We start from the raw sequence: 21251 nt of genomic DNA on the forward strand, positions 1-21251 counted from the left end.
TCTTTGTAGATAACCTAAGCTGTATGTGTCCTGACCTGTGGGTGTGGGACAGTGAGAGGCTGCAGCCCTACCTTTGGTGACCATGGCAACGACTCCAGTCCCAGAGAAACAGTTTAACAACGCAAACTCTATAAACTTTAAATATTCAGGGAAAATGCAAACAAAATGTGCTAAAAGCTTATCTAGAACATATGAAGTTCATGCTAAAAGCTTACCTGGGACGTGGAAGATATATGCTAATTCAAGCCTATTGAGCACTGAAACAAAGAACGATTTGGCCCTTTCTCTGTATAAAAGGAATTTAAAAGTCTTGTTCTGGCCTTGGGTTTGAAACAGAAAGCTCTCAAGTCCGGCCAGCCATCAATAAATCATTTTTTCCTTCTCAAAATCATTCCTGAGTCCTGGCCTTTCTATACACCAATAATTGAACCCATCTCATCTTCTACAACATATTTGGGGGTTCTCCCAGGATTGCAAACAAAGGCCAGAGACAGTAGCATTTTGCTGCCCCTTCCAGATCCCCGAGGAAGCCAGGAGGACTTGGGTGAACCCCAATCATCAGGGCACCCCTGGATTAAATTTAATCCAGAAAAGATGTGGGCTCCACCGGAGTCTTCCTGACAAAAATCAAGGGCAATGGAAAGTCTGAAAGAAAATTCTGGGAATGAAAATGAACTCCAAACACGGAATAAGGTAAGACTCCCTGGGGAGCACAGTCAGGAGAACCCTAGCTTTAATTGCTGGGTGGAAGGCTGATCACCTCCCGAGAGAGAGCCATAGTACCTCCAGAAATTTGGGGGAAAGCCATTCTCTCTAGGTCTAAAAAAAGGAGAGAAAAAGGAAAAAGCCTGGTGTTTTAGGTTTTTCCAACTGCATGTTAGAATCTAGTACTGGTCTTATCTCCGCTGAAAGAGTGAATGCTTGATTATGATGGGAAATGATGTCCTAACGTCCTGGAAATTGGTCTGGATTTTGAAAACTTGGTTACAGGAAAATGAATCACTTTTCTAGTGAAGCTTGGTCTGGGTGTAAAGTTAAACAGTGAAAAAGGTCTAGCTGGAATCTTTTGTTACGGTGCTGAATTGCGAATGAATTTGCTTTATATCAGATGTTAATGTTAAGTGTTCTCTCTTTCTAAGGTTTGTGATGGCTGCAGGGGCAGCTGTGCTGAAAAAGATATATATAGAACTTGTGGGTCAGATTAGTGACCTTAGTGTTTCTGTCTGTGTCAGCTCAATGCTGGTGTTGGAATTGAGTGGTTATGTAAAGTGGCAGAATTGGTTGAGCTGGAACCCTCTCTTGCCATTGGTAAGGGATGAATTGATTATGGGGCAAAACTGCAGAGTCTGGATGTTTGTGCATGCTCTGCTGTCTCGTCTCTGTCCGTGTCCATGCCACATACCCAGGTATGTTGGGGCTGACCCCAGTCAGGGTGACTGGGTTCCCAGGAGGGGCACCGAATTTGAGTAGGTTCTTTCTGCCCATTTTGGTGGAAAGGTGGAAAGGGGGGAGTGGCTTGCCCCTTTCCAGTGAGTCCATGCCTTCTATTCATAAGCGGCATGCCTATTTGATTGCTGTGCACCCAACTGCCTGGAAGGGGGGAGGTGAAGGGGATGAAAAGCAGGATCAAAATAAATGCAATAAAGTTCCCTCCCTAGGGTGTCAAAGGCCAAAATAAATTTGCATTCTGCCCAGGTTCTTCTGCTTTTCCAAGTCCCTCTCTCTCTGTGAAACTATGTAGAAATGCTTTGAAATGTTTTAGAACTGTAAACTTGTCTGAAGAAAGGAGGCTATCACTTGGAATAATAGACCTCTAATCACTTGATAGCCTTTTTAATGGTCTGGCTGGGAACAACAGGGTTGTAAAACTACAGAGGAAAAAATCTGTGATTGGCTTTTGTCAGTTGCTGGTGCCTAAGAATTCATGGTAAAAAGGTAATTTAAAAATGAATATTTAAATGCCAGTACTCTCTTGCTGGTGAATTAAATGCATAACTCGCAGATAAGAATTTGTTCCATTACTAGGAAAAGGCAGAACTTCACACGATTGTTACTAATAAAATTCTTGTAGCTTTGATGTGGGCTGTGGGTGGAAGGCTCTTTGTCTCTTCAGAGATAAACTAAGCTGTTTGACTTGTGGGTGTGGAACGGTAAGAGGCTGCAGTCCTGCCCTTAGGGACAATGGCAACTGGCTCCAGTCCCAGGAAACAGTTTAACAATGCAAGGGCTATAAACTTTAAGTATTTAGGGGAAATGCAAAAACCAAATATGCTAAAAGCTTATCTAGAATATCTGGAGTCCATGCTAAAAGCTTACCTAAGATGTGGAAGATATATATGCTAATTGAAGCCTATTGAGAACTGAAACAAAGGGACCATTTGGCCTTTTCTCTCTGTATAAAAGATGTTTGAAAATCTTGTTCTGGGCTCGGGATTCAAACAGAAAGCTCCCAAGTCCAGCCGGCCATCAATAAACCATTTTTCCTTCTCAAAATCATTCCTGAGTCCTGGCCTCTCTATACTCAAATAATTGAACTTCTCTCAAATTCTACAACATTTTTGGTGACTCTGGTGGGACAACAAACGAAGGCCAGAGACAGTAGCATTTTGCTGCCCCTTCCAAATCCCCGAGGAAGCCGGGAGGACTCGGGTGAACCCCAAATCTGGGCGCCCCTGGATTAAATTTAATCCAGAAAAGATGTGGGCTCCACCAGAATCTTCCCGACAAAAATCGAGGGCAATGGAAGGTCTAAAAAGAAAGATTCTGGGAATGAAAAAGAACTCCGAACATGGAAGAAGGTAAGACTCCCCGGGTGAGCAGTCTGGAAGGCCCTAGCTTTAATTGCTAGGAAGGGGAGGCTGATCACCTCCCGAGAGAACCCTAGTAGCCCCAGAAGGTTGGGGGGAAGCCATTCTCTCTAGGCTTGGGAAAAGGAGAAGAACCAGGGAAAAGCCCTGGTGTTTTGGGTTTGTCTAACTGCATGTTAGAATCTGGTACTGGTCTTATATCCACTAAAGGAGTGGAGTCTCTATTTTAATAGGAAGGGCTATTTATAGGTTCAAGTCCTAATGTCCTGGAAATTGGTCTAGATTAAGGAAAACAAAACTTGGTTACAGGAAAATGGACCGGCTTTTCTGGTGGAGCTTGGTCTGGGTGTAAAGTTTAAACAGTGGAAAAAGTCTAGCTGAAATCTTTTGTTATGGTGCTAATTTGTGAATGAATTTGCTTTATACCAAATGTTAAGTGTTCTGAGGTTTGTGATGGCTGTGGGGGCAGCCATGGTGAAAATAAATATATAAACTTGTGGGTCAGATTAGTGACCTTTGTGCTTCTGTCTGTGTCAGCTCAATGCTAGTGTTGGAGTTGTGTCCTTATGTAAAGTAGAATTACAGCTGAGCTGGAGCCCTCCCTTGCCATTGGCAAGGGGGTGAAATGATTCTGGGGCAAAAGCTGAGGAGTCTGGATGTTTGTGGAGTCTAGGTGTTTGTGCACGCTCTGCTGTCTTGTCTCTGGTCTGGCCCTTCGCCGGGGCTTGGAGGACATCTGTGTCCACGCCACGCACCCAAGTTTGTTGGGGATGTCCCAGTCAGGGTGGCTGGGTCCCCGGGAGAGTTGCCAAATTTGAGTAGGTTCTGTCTGCCCATTTTGGCCTGAAAGCTGGAAAGGGGGGAGCGGCTTGCCCCTTTCCAGTGAGTTCACCCTTCTATTCATAAGCCGCATTCCTGTTTGTTGTGCACCCGACTGCCTGGAAGGGGGGGAAGTGAAGGGGGTGAAAAGCAGAATCAGAATAAATGCAGTAAAGTTCCCTCCTTAGGGTGTCAAAGCCAAAATACGTTTGCATTCTGCCCAGGTTCTTAGAAGGTATTGTAGTAACTTTAAGTAAGAGAATGTGTTCTGTGAAGGTAAAATTTGTCTTAAAGGTATAAATAATTATAAAGGTTTTACAAACCATTGTTTAAATTAAGGTATTTAAATGGCAAATTGCAGAAAGTCATTATTAAACAAAAAACTGAATTGATAATAATAATAATAAAAGTAATTTTATAACAAATTTATTTGGCAGCCAGCTTCCCCTGCCAACTTGCTTCCAAAGAAACTGTTTCTGGTATTACATGCTACTAAGTATTTAAAGTGAAGAAAAGTTCATTATTTTAACAAGCTTGTTTAGTATTAATGGCAATTATATGTTGTAAGAAGTTTGCCTGGTAACTTAGTATGTGGGATATATGGAATGTGTTTCTTTGTTAAGGAAACAGAAGATGATTTTGTCATTAAAATCATTTATAAATGCATTTATATTATAAAACAGTGGAAAGGTAATAACTGAAATTATAGCTGGGTGAATTTAGCTTGAAATTATTAAGTGTAAACTCTAAACTTTACCTTTCCTTAGTTTATGGTTACTTCAAGGCTAACCTCACCCCTTGCCTTTGCCTACGGTTATTTCATAATAGCTTCTGCCCCTATAGGCCAGAGAAGAGCTGGGACACCACTGTCTCCTCTCCTGGTATTAGTAACCCTTTCTCTCATGAATTCAAGTGTAAACTAAATAAATTGCTGCCTGATAGAATATGGTTAAAAGACCACTGGAGTTTTATTATTTCCAAAATCAAAAAGGGGGGTGGAGGGGGAGAAGTCCCCTGCCTTGACGGTCAGTGTCAAGTCCTAAGAGTGGCAATTCATGAGAGAAAGCAGTCTGTCTCCCTGAGGCTTCAAATAGCCTCAGTAAATATATATAAAATTAATCTTGTTGCTTATCCAAAATTCTGCTAATTTCAAAGTAAAATATAAAGTTCTAAAACAAAATGGTGCTAAAGCATTGAGAACATTTTGGTTACAATCCATTAAGTAAGAAGGAAAATTCTTGTGGTAAACTGCATGGTCATAGTGCAAATTAAGGAAAGTTTCAGGAGTCTTTGAAATGTTTGCAGTCACACTTGTTTTGTAAAGATTAGAAGTTTAAAGTAATTAAAGTTATGTTTTTGTCTCAAACTATTTATATCTTCCTATTTGTTCAAATTGTTGAGGTTAAATATGCAGTTATATAATTAATATGTATTTCTGGACCCCTAATTAATTAAGCTAAACAGTATATAAAATAATGCAAATTATAAGTAATATCAATGAGTTGTGTTTGTGTCTAACTCTTTGTGTCTGCCCATTTTTAAAAAAAATGCTCAGTGTATGTCTTCATACATCAGGATAATATCAAATTAACAAATAAAAATTCTTAAAAGAGGTCTATTCAAATTGTTAAAAATTAAATATGCAGTTATATTTGTAAATATTCTTAAAGCCCAAATTAAACTAAGCAGGATGAAAAAGTCATAGAAATCTGATTATAGAAACAATTGGGAAAGGGCCTCCTCTTTGCAAGAGCTTTAAAGGCAAGACTAGGTGTGACAGATTAAACCTATCTACTAGGATAGGGAATTAAGAATCAGTTTTCCCTGAAATTACCCAGTTTAAACCTTTTGTCAGCCATAAAATAAAAACAAAAAAAAAACAAAAAAAAAAAAAACAAAGATTAGGTTAATTTTCACGTAAGGAAAAAAATTGTTGATTGGTGTAACCTGGTGGCCTGCTGCCTCAGTCTCCCACTCCTGGGTTGGACAGCAGTGGAGGAGACCAGTTTAGGCCAGTCCTATGGGCAGTGGAAGGATGCCCAAGAAGGACTAAGTCGATGCCATTTCAGCACTAAATTCTATTCCTTATTTGACAAAGGGGAGCAGGTAAAAACTAAAATGGTTGGAATGTGATAGAGGAAGCAGTTAAATCACAAACTTTTGCGTGGGAAGGTTAGATCTCAGATAAGCTGTAACTTCTGAAGTATCCAATCTATGGAAAAACAGGAAGAGCTTGCATGCTAGGCTTAGGGGTATAAATTGTGTCATTTTTCTTTGTTTGGGGCACCAGCCATATCTGGCTCTGCGCACCTTCTTGCAAGATTGAGAATAAATTCTTCTCCACAATCTGGTGAGCCTTATTTTCTTTCAGAAGATTTCTTTCCAACAAAATAAAGGTAATTAGTGGCTCTATTAACAAATTTCAGTAAGTAAAGGAAAGTCCATAAAAACTATGGAGAGATCTTTCCTGGGTTATGATTTAAAAAAAAAAAATTAAATAATTGTGTAATGTGTTTTAAAACCTGGTAGTCAGTATGCTTTTAAACTATTAATTTTCATAACTTAAACAAAGAAAAGAAGTTTTTAGCTTCCTGTAAGGGAAAAAGAGAACATTCCTTGCATAAACTATTATGGTTTCAATTTTATTTAACTTGAGTGTAATCTCCCATAGTTAATTTATAAACTAAATTAACATTATATGTACAAAATCTTTACAGTAATGAAAATTGTAAGTTCACATTGGTGAAATTAGGCTAAAGGAAAAAGATTGTAGATATGCTCTCTTAAATAAAGAGTAAATTTCTTTCATTGGTAATTGTAATTTAGTAAGTTTATTTAAACATGAGGTGGCTAGTCAATGTGGTTATAGTCAATTATAAGGAGTTTGTAAAACATCTTCCAAACTGAAAATGTTTAAATAGTTCTAGTTGTAGAAGTCATTGTTAACTAAAAAACTTAGATTGGTATTGGTAGCAGATATAACTTCATGATAATAAACCTCTCTGAAGGCCACTGCAAAGTACACATGTAAGTAAATGGTAATAAAAAGTTGTCTTGATTCTATTGGAAATATTCTGTTTTCATTCTAACAATGAAAAATAATATTTTTCATCTATTACTAAAGTAAAGTACCTACTGTTATCTTGATAGTAAAATTGTGTAAGTAAACAGTCATTTGATATATGGGTTGCGTTAAGTTGTTTAAAATATATATAAAAACACGGAATAAACTTTAACATTGTCAAACTCTTGTGCATTCAAACCAGGCCTTGAATACATTACAGGTGGCCTCTCCATGTGAGTTATTGGCTAGGCTGGTCACTGACCCCTCAATTAAAATATGTGCTATATCAGTCTCTGGTTCTGCTCCTGAAGTCGATGGAAACTATATTGCAGTTTCAAGCTCCTGCAGCAGCCAATAATGACTCGGTACAGCCAAGTGTACAATGGATATCACCTCCAGACTGGCACTGTTCCATGGTGCCAGAGAGCACTATGCACCAGGCTAGTAGAATCCTGGAAAATCTCTCTGAGATGAAGGATGCTGCAACTTGCTCACTGCGTTGAAGAACATGCTAAGTGGAGCCATGATACCAGGATCCTGTAAGTGAAACATAAACACAATTGGCATTATGGCCTGCTCTCATGGAGAGATAACATGTAAGGTATTACAAACCCGAAACTCAAAACTAATAATTGCAACTCTGAATCCTTATGCATTAAGTAATACATTAGTTAATATTAAGTGCTGTACTTTTATCCTGTACTAAATATATGCCTAATAATTGTAATGTTATCTTTTCTATTTTGGATCAAGTGCAGAAGTATATTAGACATGTTAAATTCCTGGTAAAATCATTTTCTAAACAGTTAATAACATGTCTATAGAATAAGGTGGCAGTCTCAGCCAGTCTCAGTCAACTTCTATATTCTACTGTACTCTGCTGTGTAGCAAAGGTGAGGCTTGCTTGCTGATGTTGAGTCAGCTATTGAACAAGTCAAAATTGCTAGAAATTGTACAATTAAAACCAAGGTGTAAAAAAAAAACAAAAAAAAACCTTTATTCTGTAGTTCTAATCACTCCACAGGTGAAAACCAAGAGAATTTCCAACTTAGTGTTCTAATCCTGAGTGAAGCCAGTTGCCCAAGGAGTGCCAGTTCACCAGGAGCATCTGACAGAGCGAATGAGTGCCAATCATTAAACAGCTTGGAATGTGTCTTCAGACAAAGCTAAGTGTCTGTTGCAATTTCTCTCTAAAGATGAATAACTTAAAAAAGAATATATATGCTGTTCCCACCAGCTTTTAAGAAGGAGTGCCATCTTTATAGGCACCTAACCTTGTCTACCTCTGTAATCCAATGTCCTCTTTTAAAAACGGGTATTCCAAATTTTTAATTAAGTTTGTTTCTTTCAGAGTGAACATCTTATTAACCATATGAAAACTTCATCCAACTTCGTACAGAATGCTAGATCCATCTTCCTCCAGTTAAAATAAATTAATAAGAGTTTTACACCTTATTAGGCAATGACTACAGCCCATGGCCAGCAGGAAGCAGTTACAGAAAAGAGATCGTCTCCCTTCAGCACCCCTTTTAAATTAAAGGTGTAAACTCTTTAAGAGTAAAATAAAAGTAATAGATGGATCTGGAACCTGACTGGAAATCCACGTGAGTGCCAGTGGCAGCAGAATAACTGCAGGAGGCCCTTGCCCAAGATTCTGCTGTCCAGAATGAAAAGTTCTAAACTTCTAAAAACAGTCCTGGATGCTGTACTAAAGACTGATAAATAAAATCAATCAAAACAACAAACAGCCATCCACCTCATAGCTCCAACAATAATTATGCCAAAGCTTAGCAAGTTAAACTTTGGCAAAAGGGGGGAATGATGTGGGCTGTGGGTGGAAGGCTCTTTGTCCCTTCAGAGATAAACTAAGCTGTTTGACTTGTGGGTGTGGAACGGTAAGAGGCTGCAGTCCTGCCCTTAGGGACAATGGCAACTGGCTCCAGTCCCAGGAAACAGTTTAACAATGCAAGGGCTATAAACTTTAAGTATTTAGGGGAAATGCAAAAACCAAATATGCTAAAAGCTTATCTAGAATATCTGGAGTCCATGCTAAAAGCTTACCTAAGATGTGGAAGATATATATGCTAATTGAAGCCTATTGAGAACTGAAACAAAGGGACCATTTGGCCTTTTCTCTCTGTATAAAAGATGTTTGAAAATCTTGTTCTGGGCTCGGGATTCAAACAGAAAGCTCCCAAGTCCAGCCGGCCGTCAATAAACCATTTTTCCTTCTCAAAATCATTCCTGAGTCCTGGCCTCTCTATACTCAAATAATTGAACTTCTCTCAAATTCTACAACAGCTTAATTAATAAAGGTATCCAATTCACCATAAGTTTAAAACTTAATGAAAACTGTAACTAAGAGTTAAGATCATTTATAGATGCATTTATATTATAAAACAGCAGAAGGATAATAACGGAAATTATAACTGGGTAAATTTAGCCTGAAACTATTATTGTAAGTATAAATTCTTATCTAACCTTACCTTCATTTATGGTCACTTCAAGCCTAGCCTCACCCCTTGCCTTTGATTATGGTTATTTCATAACAGCTTCTGCCCCTATAGTCCAGGGAAAAGCAGATGTGAGACATCCCTGTGTCCTGTCCTATTGGTATTAGTAACCCTGCTTTCTCTCATGAAATTCAAAGTAAAATATAAGGTTCTGAAACAAAAGAAAATTGTGTTAAAGCCGTGGGAACATTTTGGTTACAAGCCATTTGTTAAGAAACAAAATTCTTGTGCAAAACTGCATGGTCATAGTGCAAATTAAGAAAAACTTTCAGGTCTTTGAAATGTTTTGCAGTCACACTTATTTTGTAAAAATGAAAGTTTTAAGTAACTAAGTTATGTTTCTGTGTCAAACTATTCATGTCTGCCAAATTATTTGTTCAAATTGTTGGGGTTAAATATGCAGTTATATAAGTAATATATATTTCTGGAACCCAAATTGAACTAAACGGTATATAAAATAATGCAAATTATAAGTTACAACAATGAGTTGTGCTTCTGTGTCTAAGTCTATTTGTGTCTGCCCATCTGCTCAGTGTATATCTTCATACATCAGGATGATAATATCAAATTAACAAAAGAAAATTCTTGAAAGAGCTCTATTCAAATTGTTAAAAATTAAATATGCAGTTATATATGTGATTAAATATTCCTGGAGCCCAAATTAGACTAAGCAGGATGGAAAGGTCATATAGAAATCTGATTGTAGGAACTATTGGGAAAGGGCTTCTCTTTGCAAGAGCTTTGAGGGCGGGACTAGGTGTGGCAGATTAAACCTGTCTACTAGGTAGGAGAATAAAAAATCAGTTTGCCCTGTAATTTCTCAGTTTAAACCTGTTGACAACCTTAAAATAAGGGTGGTTAGTGGTTTCTGTTGCCAAATTTCAGGTGACTTTTGAAATTGGGTTTTTTGTAATCATAGAGGAGGTAACTAGTGTTTGACCAAAGACAGAACTCTAGGTATCTAGGATAAGAGCATTTCAGGTAGAGGGAATTGTAGGTGCTGAGGCCTTTAGGAAGCGATGTGTCTACTAAGTGTGAGGAACTGCAAGGCCACTGAGGTTGGGACATAGTTTGCAAGGGAAAGAGTAATGAGAGATGCCTTCTGCAATAAAGGTTAAAATTAAATGTCAAATTTGTTATGGCCTTTTGAGTTTCATAAGCTATATTTTTTTCCTTTTCATTTATTTAAAGCTTACAATAATTCTTTAAATCTGGGCTGATAAATACTATTGATTGCCACATTATAATAGATCAGGAATTGGCCAGGTTTTTCTGTAAAGGGCCAGATAGTTAACTATTTCAGGTTTCATAGAACATATGGACTCTCTTACAGCTCTCATTGCTACGCAAAAGCAGTCATAGACAATATGCAAACAAATGAGAACAAGGTTTTATATAATTTTCACATATCATAAAATATTATTCTCTTGACTTTTTCCCAACCATTTAAAAATGTAAAACTCATTCTTAGCTTGCAGGCTATACAAAAACAGTCAAAGGGCTGGATTAGGCCTGTGAGCCATAGTTTTCTCACTGCTATTCTAGATCAGTGTTATCTAGTAGGAACAAGATATTCATGTTTAACAAAAAACAGACACAAAAGGGATTCTTTCTACTGAAAGACTTTTCATTGCTGTAGGGTGTAACTGACTTCAGTCTGAATGATCTGGTATGCTTGCAAATACATTAATACCAAAGAAAAAGACAGTAAAAAAATCAAAACTAAAAGTTAGGGTCAAAAAATTCTAGAGTTTCCTCAGAGTCTGCCAGGAATTTACTGGCCAGATAATGAAAGTAAATCATGGGTGATTTACTCAGAGAACCTAAGTAAACACCATCAACTAAGAGCATGATTGCTCCTGAGAGATTCTTCCAGGCAAAGCTGATGCAAGCAAACAGCCTGATGTAAGCACAGATGGCTCAGTCAAAGCACAGTGTTATTCACTTGACAGTCCAGTAGTTCCATCCCTGGTGAGTGCCTTGTCAAAGCAACTGAAGTGAAAACAGGCTGTCAAAAACAAAGATCACAAAAGATTAAAAAATTGAAAAGCTGAATTCACTTAATTTAATAGGCAAGGGGATACACCAATGAAGAAATTCATTATATAGTTTGCTGAGAGGGGGGAAAACTCAAGGTTTTTAACTGTTAGATAGAGGATTTTGTGGTGATTATTGCTTATTAAGGTTTGAAAACTAGCACTCTGGATAGAATAGCATGAGTTCATAAGTGCAGACACAGTTAATCACAAAGATATCATTGCTTATTGACCAGGCAAGAGTCTTCAGTTTGGTCCAGTAGAAATCTGGGGCCAAGTACATGGTCATTTATCAACGTCAACTGGAAAGATCCAATTTGATGAAATGCATCATCAAGTTTTGATATCTCTAGAAAGGTGCTGCTGTAAATGGAATATTTTCTTATATACTGATTTGGGAAAAACTAAAAGAGGAGCAGGTTTTGCGTTAGTTTGGGGCATGAAGTGACAGAATCCTGAAATCTCATGTTTTTCTTGTCTACTCCTGAATCCACAATACCTAGTAGAGAACCTAGCACTTAGATATTTCCTTTTCAGTATTTGTTTATGGTTGAGCAATCTGAAATTTAAGATTTATTTCATAGACAATCTCTTTAGCCACCATTTCACATATTGTGCCTACATTTGGAAGCCCTTCAGACTGAGCAACTTTTTATGTCTATCAGTCCCTTTTTATATTAAGAGGTCATGAAGGAGATTTCCATATAGGTCATAGAGACTGCTATCTCCAAGTAGTAGCAAAGAGTTGTGGGCAGTATAAATCAGTGTAATGTCAGTGGTTTAGATGGTTTTATTAAGAAGGAAAAGACTAACTATAACTGAAGCTGTTTGCAAGCATAATGCTTACTTGCAAGGTTCTAGTCTGATTGACATGTAAAAGAGGTTTTTGTTGTGTATTCTCTGGATTGCAATAGAAAATGCAGTGTATAAAAATGGAATATAAAGGAATTATTGGTGGGAAACAAATTGTGTTGTATTTATATTATTGTATTAGTCAGGGTTCTCTAGGGAAACAGAATCAACAAGGGATATCTGTCAATAGTAAGAGATTTATCAGAGTCTCTCATGCAGCCACAGGGATGCCCAAGTCTAGGTTCCTCAGGCAGGCTGCAACCAGGAGCTCTGATGAAAGTCCAGTGAAGATTCTTGACGAGTACTGGGAGATGTTGACTGTCCAAAGACAAGCTGGGAAATTCTTTCTCAATGATGGCATCATTTCCCCTATTAAGGGAGTCAACTGATTGGGTTAAGCATCATTCATTGCTGATGGCAATCTCCCTGATTGATGTAATTATAACCAGCGATCTATGATTTACCACTGCAGTAAAGTCAATGGTGAAGTCCATAAATGCCCTTGTATTACAGTTAGCCCAGTGCTTGCTTGATCAAACATCTGGGCACAATTACCTGGCCAAATTGACACAGTAGCCTAACCATCACAATTATCGATTACAAGTAGACAAATTAGATTATATGGCTATGAGTCTCCAAAAAAGAGTCAGGTAGTCATCAGAGGGGTAATGCTTATGCATGCCTCAGCAGGGTGCCAGAGACAGCCAAAGTAGATAGAAACCCAGGTACTGGTTCTCCTGAGGGCTATGGAGACCCACAGGTTCTATGGTCATGGCAGATGGCTCTGGATGGAGTTCAGGGCCATGCCACTTGGCCCTACTTTGAAATTTGTGTTCCTGAGTGTGATGGAGTTGGACTCAGATATGACCTTTCTACACATGCCTCTTCTGTTACTTTTACCGGACCTGTGGTTGGTGTTTGGGTAGGTGTATACTCAGGAGACTTGAATCTTGGGACTGTCCATGTGACAGCCAGGCCCTGAGCCTCAGCAGACTTGCAACTCCTACCCTCTGGTTTAATTGGACTTACCCTGGCCAGCTAACAAGGAGGTAAAGAAGATCAACCACCACACCAGGGAGCCAAGAGTGCCTCCAACTGCAAACAGGAAAACTGCATCCATCATCCATGTGCAATCTAATCCCCTTCTTGATGTAGAGGGGGACTGGACTTAACCATCCCAGGCTCCACAGGATGGAGGAATAGAGTATAGATTAGAGTGGACTTACTGGTGTTCTGCTGGGGAACTATTGTGATTAGTAAGAGAAGAAATTGTAATATTGATGTGGAGAAAGTGGCCATGGTAGCTGCTGATGGTAGGGAGATGGAAGAAGAGATATGATGTGGGCTCATTTTCAGGATTTTGAGTTGTCCTGGGTGGTGCTGCAGGGACAGATGCTGGACATTGTGTGTCCTGCTATGGCCCACTGGGTGGACTGGGGGAGAGTGTAGACTACAAAGTAGACCACTGTCCATGTGGTGTAGCAGTGCTCGAAAATGTATTCACCAGGTGTAGTAAATGTGCCACAATGATGGAAGAGGTTTTTGATGTGGGAGGAGTGGGGTGGGGGGGGTGAGGGGTATATGGGGACCTCATATTTTTTTAATGTAACATTCAAAAGAAAATAAAGAAGAAGAAGAAAAAAAACAAGTGTGGAAATAAGACATTATCTGTCATAAAACAAGGCCAAACAGCCCTGCAGCCCTGCTTACAACTATTTAAACTGAAAACTTTCTCTCTCCAGCAGAACTGAAGCCAGAAATCTACCTCTGTTCCTCCTGTCTTCTTACCTTCTCCTATCAGCAATTCCTCAGCCATTGTGTGCTTCAGTACTTCCCAGGCTTATATGCAGAAAATCACTTCCATCCAGAGGATTTCAGCCTAGCATATCAGAAGCAAGAGGAACAGTAGTGTTTTTCTAATCAAAGTTGCTGGAGTGAAACCACAGAGGGAAAGAAGAAAGAGAGAGAAGAAAGCTCCAGACCCTTGTGTGGAAGGACAGCAGAGCGTGAAACTTGAAGGGCATTCTCTAGCCCACCCCAAGGACAATCAGCAAGTTCTAAAGGCAGCACAGTGGTAGAAATAGAGCCTGTTTTAGCCCAAAGGGTCAAGCCTGTGGTAACAGACAAAGGATTGAAGGACTTAGAAAGCTCAGGATTTAGAGCAATCAACTGTAGAGAGTATGGAACAGACTGTAGCTCGAAACCACACTTCATTACAAACCAGGGGACCCTCTTAGAAGGGAAGCCCTATGATTGCAGTGAGTGTGGACGAGGCTTTAAAGATAAGTCAGCCCTCATCAGACACCATCAGACACACTCGATGGAGAAGCCTTATGTGTGCAGTGAGTGTGACTGAGGCTTTAGGCAAATGTCAATCCTTATTAATTACCAGAGGACACACTTGGAGAGAAGCCCTATGTGTGCAAGGAGTGTGGGCAAGACTTTAGCTAGAAGTCAAACCTCAAAGACACAAGAGAATACATTCAGAAGAGAAGCCTTACCTGTGCAGGGAGTGTGCGCAAAGCTTTAGACACAAGTCAGTCCTCATGTGACATCAGTGGACTTACACAGCAGTGGACTCACGCAGCAGTGAATGTGGACGAGGCTTCAGTAAAAAGTCATCCTTCATCAGACACCAGAGGACACACTCCGGGAGAAACCTTACATGTGCCTGAAGTGTTAGTGAGGCTTTAGTGATAAGTCAACCCTCAGAAAACACCAGAGGGTACACTCTGGAGAGAAGCCTTATACATGCAGGGGGTATGGGCGAGGCTTTAGCCAGAAGTCAGACCTCATCAAACACCAGAGGACACACTCAGATGAGAGGCCTTATGTGTGCAGGGAGTGTGGGTGAGGCCTTTGCAATAAGTCGGCCCTCATCATCCATGAGAGGTCACACTCATGTGAGAAGCCTTATGTGTGCAGGGAGTGTGGGCGAGACTTTAGCTGTGAATCACCCCTCATCACCAGAGGACACACTCAGATAAGAAGCTCTATGTTTGTAGGGAATGTAGGTGAGGTTCTTGGAATAAGTCGACCCTCATCAGCCATGAGAGGTCATACACAGGGGAGAAGTCACTCCTTCTTATCCACCAGAAGATACACTCAGTGGAGAAGCATATTTGAAGGGAATGTGGGCAAGGTTTTAGCTGTGGGAAACAAAGGCATGTTGTTTCCATGGAAGCAAGTTACTTCCTTGACCACTGAGTCAAGCTGTCCCTTATGATTATCGGTGCGGAGCACAATCTTGGCTGAGTAAGCACACCTGCAGGCAGAACAATACATATAAAACAGAACAACCTGAGTAACAGGATTTATGAGTATAGTTACTGATTTTTATAATAATAGTTCCAGTAAAGTTTGTTGGTGTTCATCAATCACTAGTTAATATAGAATGAGGTAAGGGTAATAGGTAACTTGATTTTGTGCTGAATGACACGTATGTTAGGGGTATATATACTAGCCCCTCGACTCAATAAAGTTGTTTGATGAGCTTGAGAGATCAATTCTCTCAGAGCCCCTGAACCCAATCTTTCTTTGTCTTTCATTCCCGATACCTCGGGTCACCGACCGAGACTCCGACATTTAGCCACAAGTCAAATCTCATCAGACATCAGAGGATACACTGAAGGGAGAAGCCTTGTGAATGCAGGAATCATGAGTGAGGCTTTAACAATAAGTCAAATTTCACCTTATACCAGACATCCAGAAGCAGTCTCTATTGTGCGTAGTGTGAGTGATGTTCCAGAGGTGTCAACCCTTGTCAGGCACCAAAGGATACATATAGGATTACAAAACATGGGAATAACTGGTATATGAAAATAAGACAAGTCTCCCATTCTTAGATCAATGTAAAGCCTTCTATTTCCATTTTCTATTCAAGTGGAAAATTTCATCTATTTAATTGTTACTATCTTCTTCTCTCACATGGTGGTTGGAGAGGAGGATTAGGAGACTGCTCCTGAAAGCCCCTCCAAGTGGATTAAGGTATGATTTGTGGTAGTGCGACTTTGCCCTCATGGAAAGTCCCATTGTGGAGATGCTGTGGAGCTCTATCTGTAGTACTGGGAACTAGTACTGGAAAAGGTTTTTTTTCAGGCCACCACCTCTACTGCTGAAGGCTTGCAGGTGAACTCCTCCCTAGCAACTGCTCTCAAAACTATATAACCTTGCCAATCACTGGTTGATACAGGGAGACAATACCTCAATCCATGACTCAACTGGGACAACTCCAAGGAGTCCTTCCAGATCTACAGCTCCCCATAGGACTGAATGGTTTCTCACCATTGTAAGCCAGCCGTCTTCCACTGTCCACTTCTGTCCTTACCCCCCAATAAACCACTCTTCATCTCATCGACTTTCCAGAAAACCCAGTCTATGACCTTATAAGTATAAAAGGAGTGTAAAGCTTTGGTGATAAGTCAACAAACCCCAGAGGGCAGAATAGAGCCTCTCTGAGTACAGGGCGAATGAGCAAGAACTTAGGAAACAGATCTCCTTATACACCTTGTTATACATCAGAGAACAGCTTGGTTGGGAGAAGCTTTACCTGGGCATGGAGATCATGAGATGCTTTAGTAATAAGTTATACCTCATTTTGCACCAGAAGACACACCCAGGGAGACCTTTCTGTGCAGATTTGTGAGTAGAGCTTAACCCTGAAGTCCCTCAACAGAACCAAGAGGACAAAGTTCCACTAACACAAATCACTACCTTACTCCACTCTGAGGGACTTTCAGGAGAGATCTCCTAACCCTCTCCCCCCCCCTTGTGAGAGAAGATGATAGTAATAATTAAATAGATGAAATAGTCCACTTTTGTAATCAATAGAAAATGGAAATAGAAGGCTTTACTATGATCTAAGAATGATAGACTTGTTTTTATTTTCATACACCAGCTCTTTCCCATGTTTTGTTATCCTTTTGCTCTAGTAAATTTTTCCTTAGTAAGTGGTAATTCAAGTCTGCATAAAAAACAAGTCCCAAGTCAATTAATATTTTTATTGGAGAATTTGATCATTTCCATAGGTAAAGGAGTGGCTTAGGTTCTGGAAACAGATGCCAGGGAAAAGGAGTAAATTTCCCAGGTCTCCAGGGGCTGGGTTGCCTCTTCTTCTAACTGATTACTTTTTGTTGTTAACTGTCTTCTTTCTTTGGCTTCCTTTTTCTTTTATGTCCATTTGCCAAAGTTATGCCCAAAACAATAGCACTTCTAATCAGAACTGGAAGCCAAGAGCTTATTTCTAACATTAGATCAGTGGCCTTAACTCAAATGCCTGCAGCATCTGGAAAAGTTCTATTAATGAGAGGACCAAGCCAGATTAGGTGGATGTTCTTGAGAGAACAGGGGAGCTCATACTCAGATTGCTTCTAGCATTCTTCCTGATCTCACCGTTCAGTTCCTCTCCAAAGTCTCTGAGCCCTGCCCCTTCTTGGCCTTTTCATTTGACCATCCCTCTTTGAGCCATGACCTTGGATTTAGAGCCCTCAGTCATTCTTCCTCATCTTTAGTTTCAGAACTGTGTTTTTCTGTTGATTTTTGCTGGGTTTTCTGAGAAAAATAATGGTAGTGGAATGTGAAAAATGAATGTCAGGGAGCAGGTGTGGCTCAAATTATAGTGCCTGCTTCTCACATGGGAGGTCTGAGTTCAGTTCCCAGTACTACCAAAACCAAACCAAACAAAACAAAAAAACAGGGAAATGGATATGGCTTAATGGATAGAGCTTCTGCCTACCATATAGGAGGCCCAGGGTTCGATACCCAGGGCCTCCTGGCCCATGTGGCAAGCTAGCCCATATAGAGTGCTGCTGCATGCAAGGAGTGTCACCCTGCACAGGGGTGCTGCCTGTGCAAAGGAGTGGTCCCTGTGCAAGGAGTGCAGCCCCCCATGCAGGAGAACAGACTGCCCAGGAGTGGTGCCACCCACAAGGGGAGCTGACGCAGCAAGATGATGCAACAAAAAAGAGACACAGAGAAGAGATAATATGAGACACAGTGAACTAGGGAGCTGAGTTGGAGCAAAAGAATGATCACCTCTCTCCCACTCTGGAAGGTCCCAGGATGGTTTCCTGGAGTCACCTAATGAGAATACAACAGACACAGAAGAACACACAGTGAATGGATACAGAGAGCAGACAACGGAGGTGGGAGGGAGGGGGGGAATAAATAAGAAAGAAAAAAAAAAAGCAAGCAAAAACACAACTCAGGAGCCGATGTGGCTCAGTGGTTGAGCACCAGCTTCCCACATACAAAGTACTGGGTTCAATCCCCAACCTCCAGTATCTAAAAAACATAAACATCCATTTTAGTATGGAAATATTTGACTTAGTGACAGCAATGGTGTGGGAACCAGGGGACCTGACAAAAGAGTCCAGAAATGCTTCTACTGGGAGTAGTAAAGCTGGTACCTTGTGTGATAAGTTCCCTTGAGAGCCACTTGTTGGTCACAGAGAGACTGTGGAAGAGGGGGCCATTCATGATGGTGGCCAGTCTGACAGCAGCTCATTGTGAAATCAGGTATGGTGATTCAAATTAATGGTGACCTAATTTATACACACAAGTTCTAACCTAAATTTAAATATTGGTGCATATATTTCTTATATATTCAAAATAAGCACATCCAAGTTTTGTATCTATTTTTTTCTAAAAGAAAAAGAAAAATTGGCAAACATCTATCATATTAATAGTACATTCTTTTTTCATTAGTAAATGTCATATTGTGCTTTTTATTTCCTCCTTCCAATATGTGTGAAATATATAGGGGATAAAATCCATATTCTCATTGTGTTTAGATTTTTTATCCAGCCCTGTACCCTATTCTTTAACTTTAATCTAGGAAATTACTTTGGAGAATAGCCAGTCATCTGCCCTTTAATTAAAGGGAAGCTTGGAACAGGTTGAAACATGCCAATCTGGAATCCCTGAAAAATGAAACAATATTCCTAGAGTTCCAGCCACCAGTGTTCTAAAAAGAATTAAGGTCTTCCTTCTCTGAACCTTGGGGCAACAGCCAAGGAATGGAAAATCACATAAAGCCAGCTCATACTCAGGACTGGTTACTTATTATCCACAGCTGATGCAGACTTCAGGACTAGGCCCACTGAGCTTTCTAGGGCAGAGTTGGTGCAGCAGAACCTCACTTCTTCTAGTCATTACTTTCCACTTTTCCCCTACTCTGCACTTCCCTGGGGAGATAGAGGGTTATTTTTTTTAAATGAATTTTAATTCTACTTACTGTAGGTCAAACAGTCCCAACCAGAAACAAACCCTGTACTCTCGCGCACGCTAAGTCAGCCACCCACACCTGTTTCCCCCTTTCCCTGTACGCCCAACCATAAGACGAGCAAACTTCCTGTCTCTCAGAGAATGACATCCTGAAACAGGTCCCTGGTCCTTCTCCCACATCCTCCCCTATACCCGTCCTTAGCCCCAAGCTAAGCAGTACTTTTCCCTGTGGGCTGAAGTCTCCACTTCAGACCCCCACCATGCCAGCAATCTAATAACCTTCTCCACCTGAAGTTTAGTCTGTCCCCAAGCCTATTGAACCAGGATCTAAAACTTATATTTCCTGCCTCTCTGCTATGTCATTTCTAAGAATCTAGGGTAAAAGTAGCAGGACCTGCAACCTCCTCCTCAGGCTAGTAAGCAGTGCCACTAAAAGAGGTTTACTTGCTTTTTGTAAAAATCTTACAGGGTGAATGAATTATAAAAGATTGGGAGTATGCCTGACTAAACTCTAGCAAAACTGTGAAAACTTATGAGAGATTCTGATGACTATTAGTATGGGGATTATATGGAAGTTGAAGATCTGGAAGAGATGCTTTGGGAAATGTGAGGAAATAGGAGAATAAAGGATAAAGCCGGATGAACAGCACTAAGAGACCAGGATTAAATTTTCAAGTACAAGTGTGGGTAGTTGTCCAGGCAAATTTTATACCAGAGCTGAGGTGAGTGCAGTGTGGACTGAAAGAGAAGATAGACTTGGTCAAGTTTGTTTTGAGAGCACTTGGTGATTGGCTGGATGATGAAGACAAAAGAATTTAAGAGGACTCCCACCAACAGCTTTCCATCAATAGAAATATTCACAAAAGATAAAAAGCTCACATCACTCCAAGGATCCAAGCAGGAAATCAACATCCATCTTGTAGTAGTTTGAGATTATTTATGAATTCCAAAAAGAGAGATTATGTTTGTAAAACTGTCTGTTCCTCTGGGCATGCTACCCTTTGATTGTGTTGGGTTCAGCTGAGATGTCTTTGATTAAATTATGTTAGGTTAAAGCTTTAATTAGACCACATCATTGGGACATAAAGGGTTGAGTCCCTACCCCCTTGGTGGGGATAAAATAGACCCTCACATGGAAGAAGAGATACAAAGAAAAAGATACAGCAGAGGAGAGAACTTGGTTTTGCAAAAAAGGATATTTTGTAACACATGAGACTTAAATGAAATTCAAATTTCAGTGTCCACAAATAAAAGTTTTATTGGAACACAACCACACTCATTAACTTGTATATTGTCTATGGCTGCTTTTGTGCTACAATGGTACAATTGAATAACGGTGACAGATCTCATATGGCCCGTGGACCTTAGACTGTCAGACCTTTAACAGAAAAAGCTTTGCTAACCCCTGATTTACACTGAAGCTTTACCAAATAAAGGCCAACATGTATTGCCTACTAGTCTCCCAGCATTGGAATTCATGACCCCTTTTCCTGCATTTCAGATGGTTTCCATCATCTGTTACTTTATCATTGCTACACAGCAGCTCCTGTGTTCAACTCAATTCTTTTCTACATTTCTGTGTACCCCAGAAAAATGTTCTTAAACCTAATCAATCTGTGGGTGTGAACCCTTGTAATGGGACCTTTTGATGAGGTTACTTCAGTTAGGGTGTGGCCCAGATGAATAAAGATGGGTCTTAGTCCTATTACTGCAGGCCATCAATGGAAGGTCACAGAGAGAAAGCCACAGGGAAGCAGCCAGAATCTGGAAGTCAATGGAACTGAGAAGCCTAAAGAGGTTGTTTTGTGCATTGTCATGTGACAGAAAAGCTAAGAACCAAAGACTGCCAGCATCCAGCCCAGAATGCAACACAGTCATTTGGGAGAAAGCATTGCATTTGCCTTGATTTTGGACTTCTCCAAGCCTCAAAACCATG

General features: G+C 40.1%; 1 protein-coding gene and 1 long non-coding RNA gene across 2 annotated transcripts in view; both read left to right on the plus strand.

Annotated features, from left to right (window-relative positions):
• Positions 1 to 21251, plus strand: part of LOC131275757 (uncharacterized) — a 45838-nt gene that overhangs the window by 15110 nt on the left and 9477 nt on the right. The window lies entirely within an intron of this gene.
• On the plus strand, positions 13812 to 15616 carry ZNF343 (zinc finger protein 343; the record flags this gene model as incomplete). The annotated part of the gene is given in 4 exon segments (XM_071211838.1): positions 13812 to 14448; positions 14543 to 14743; positions 14746 to 15051; positions 15054 to 15616. Coding segments are annotated over 4 exon segments (1308 nt in total), but the record flags the coding sequence as incomplete, so codon positions are not given.

This window comes from Dasypus novemcinctus, chromosome 24 (genome assembly GCF_030445035.2).
Source record: "Dasypus novemcinctus isolate mDasNov1 chromosome 24, mDasNov1.1.hap2, whole genome shotgun sequence".
Lineage (NCBI taxonomy): Eukaryota > Metazoa > Chordata > Mammalia > Cingulata > Dasypodidae > Dasypus > Dasypus novemcinctus.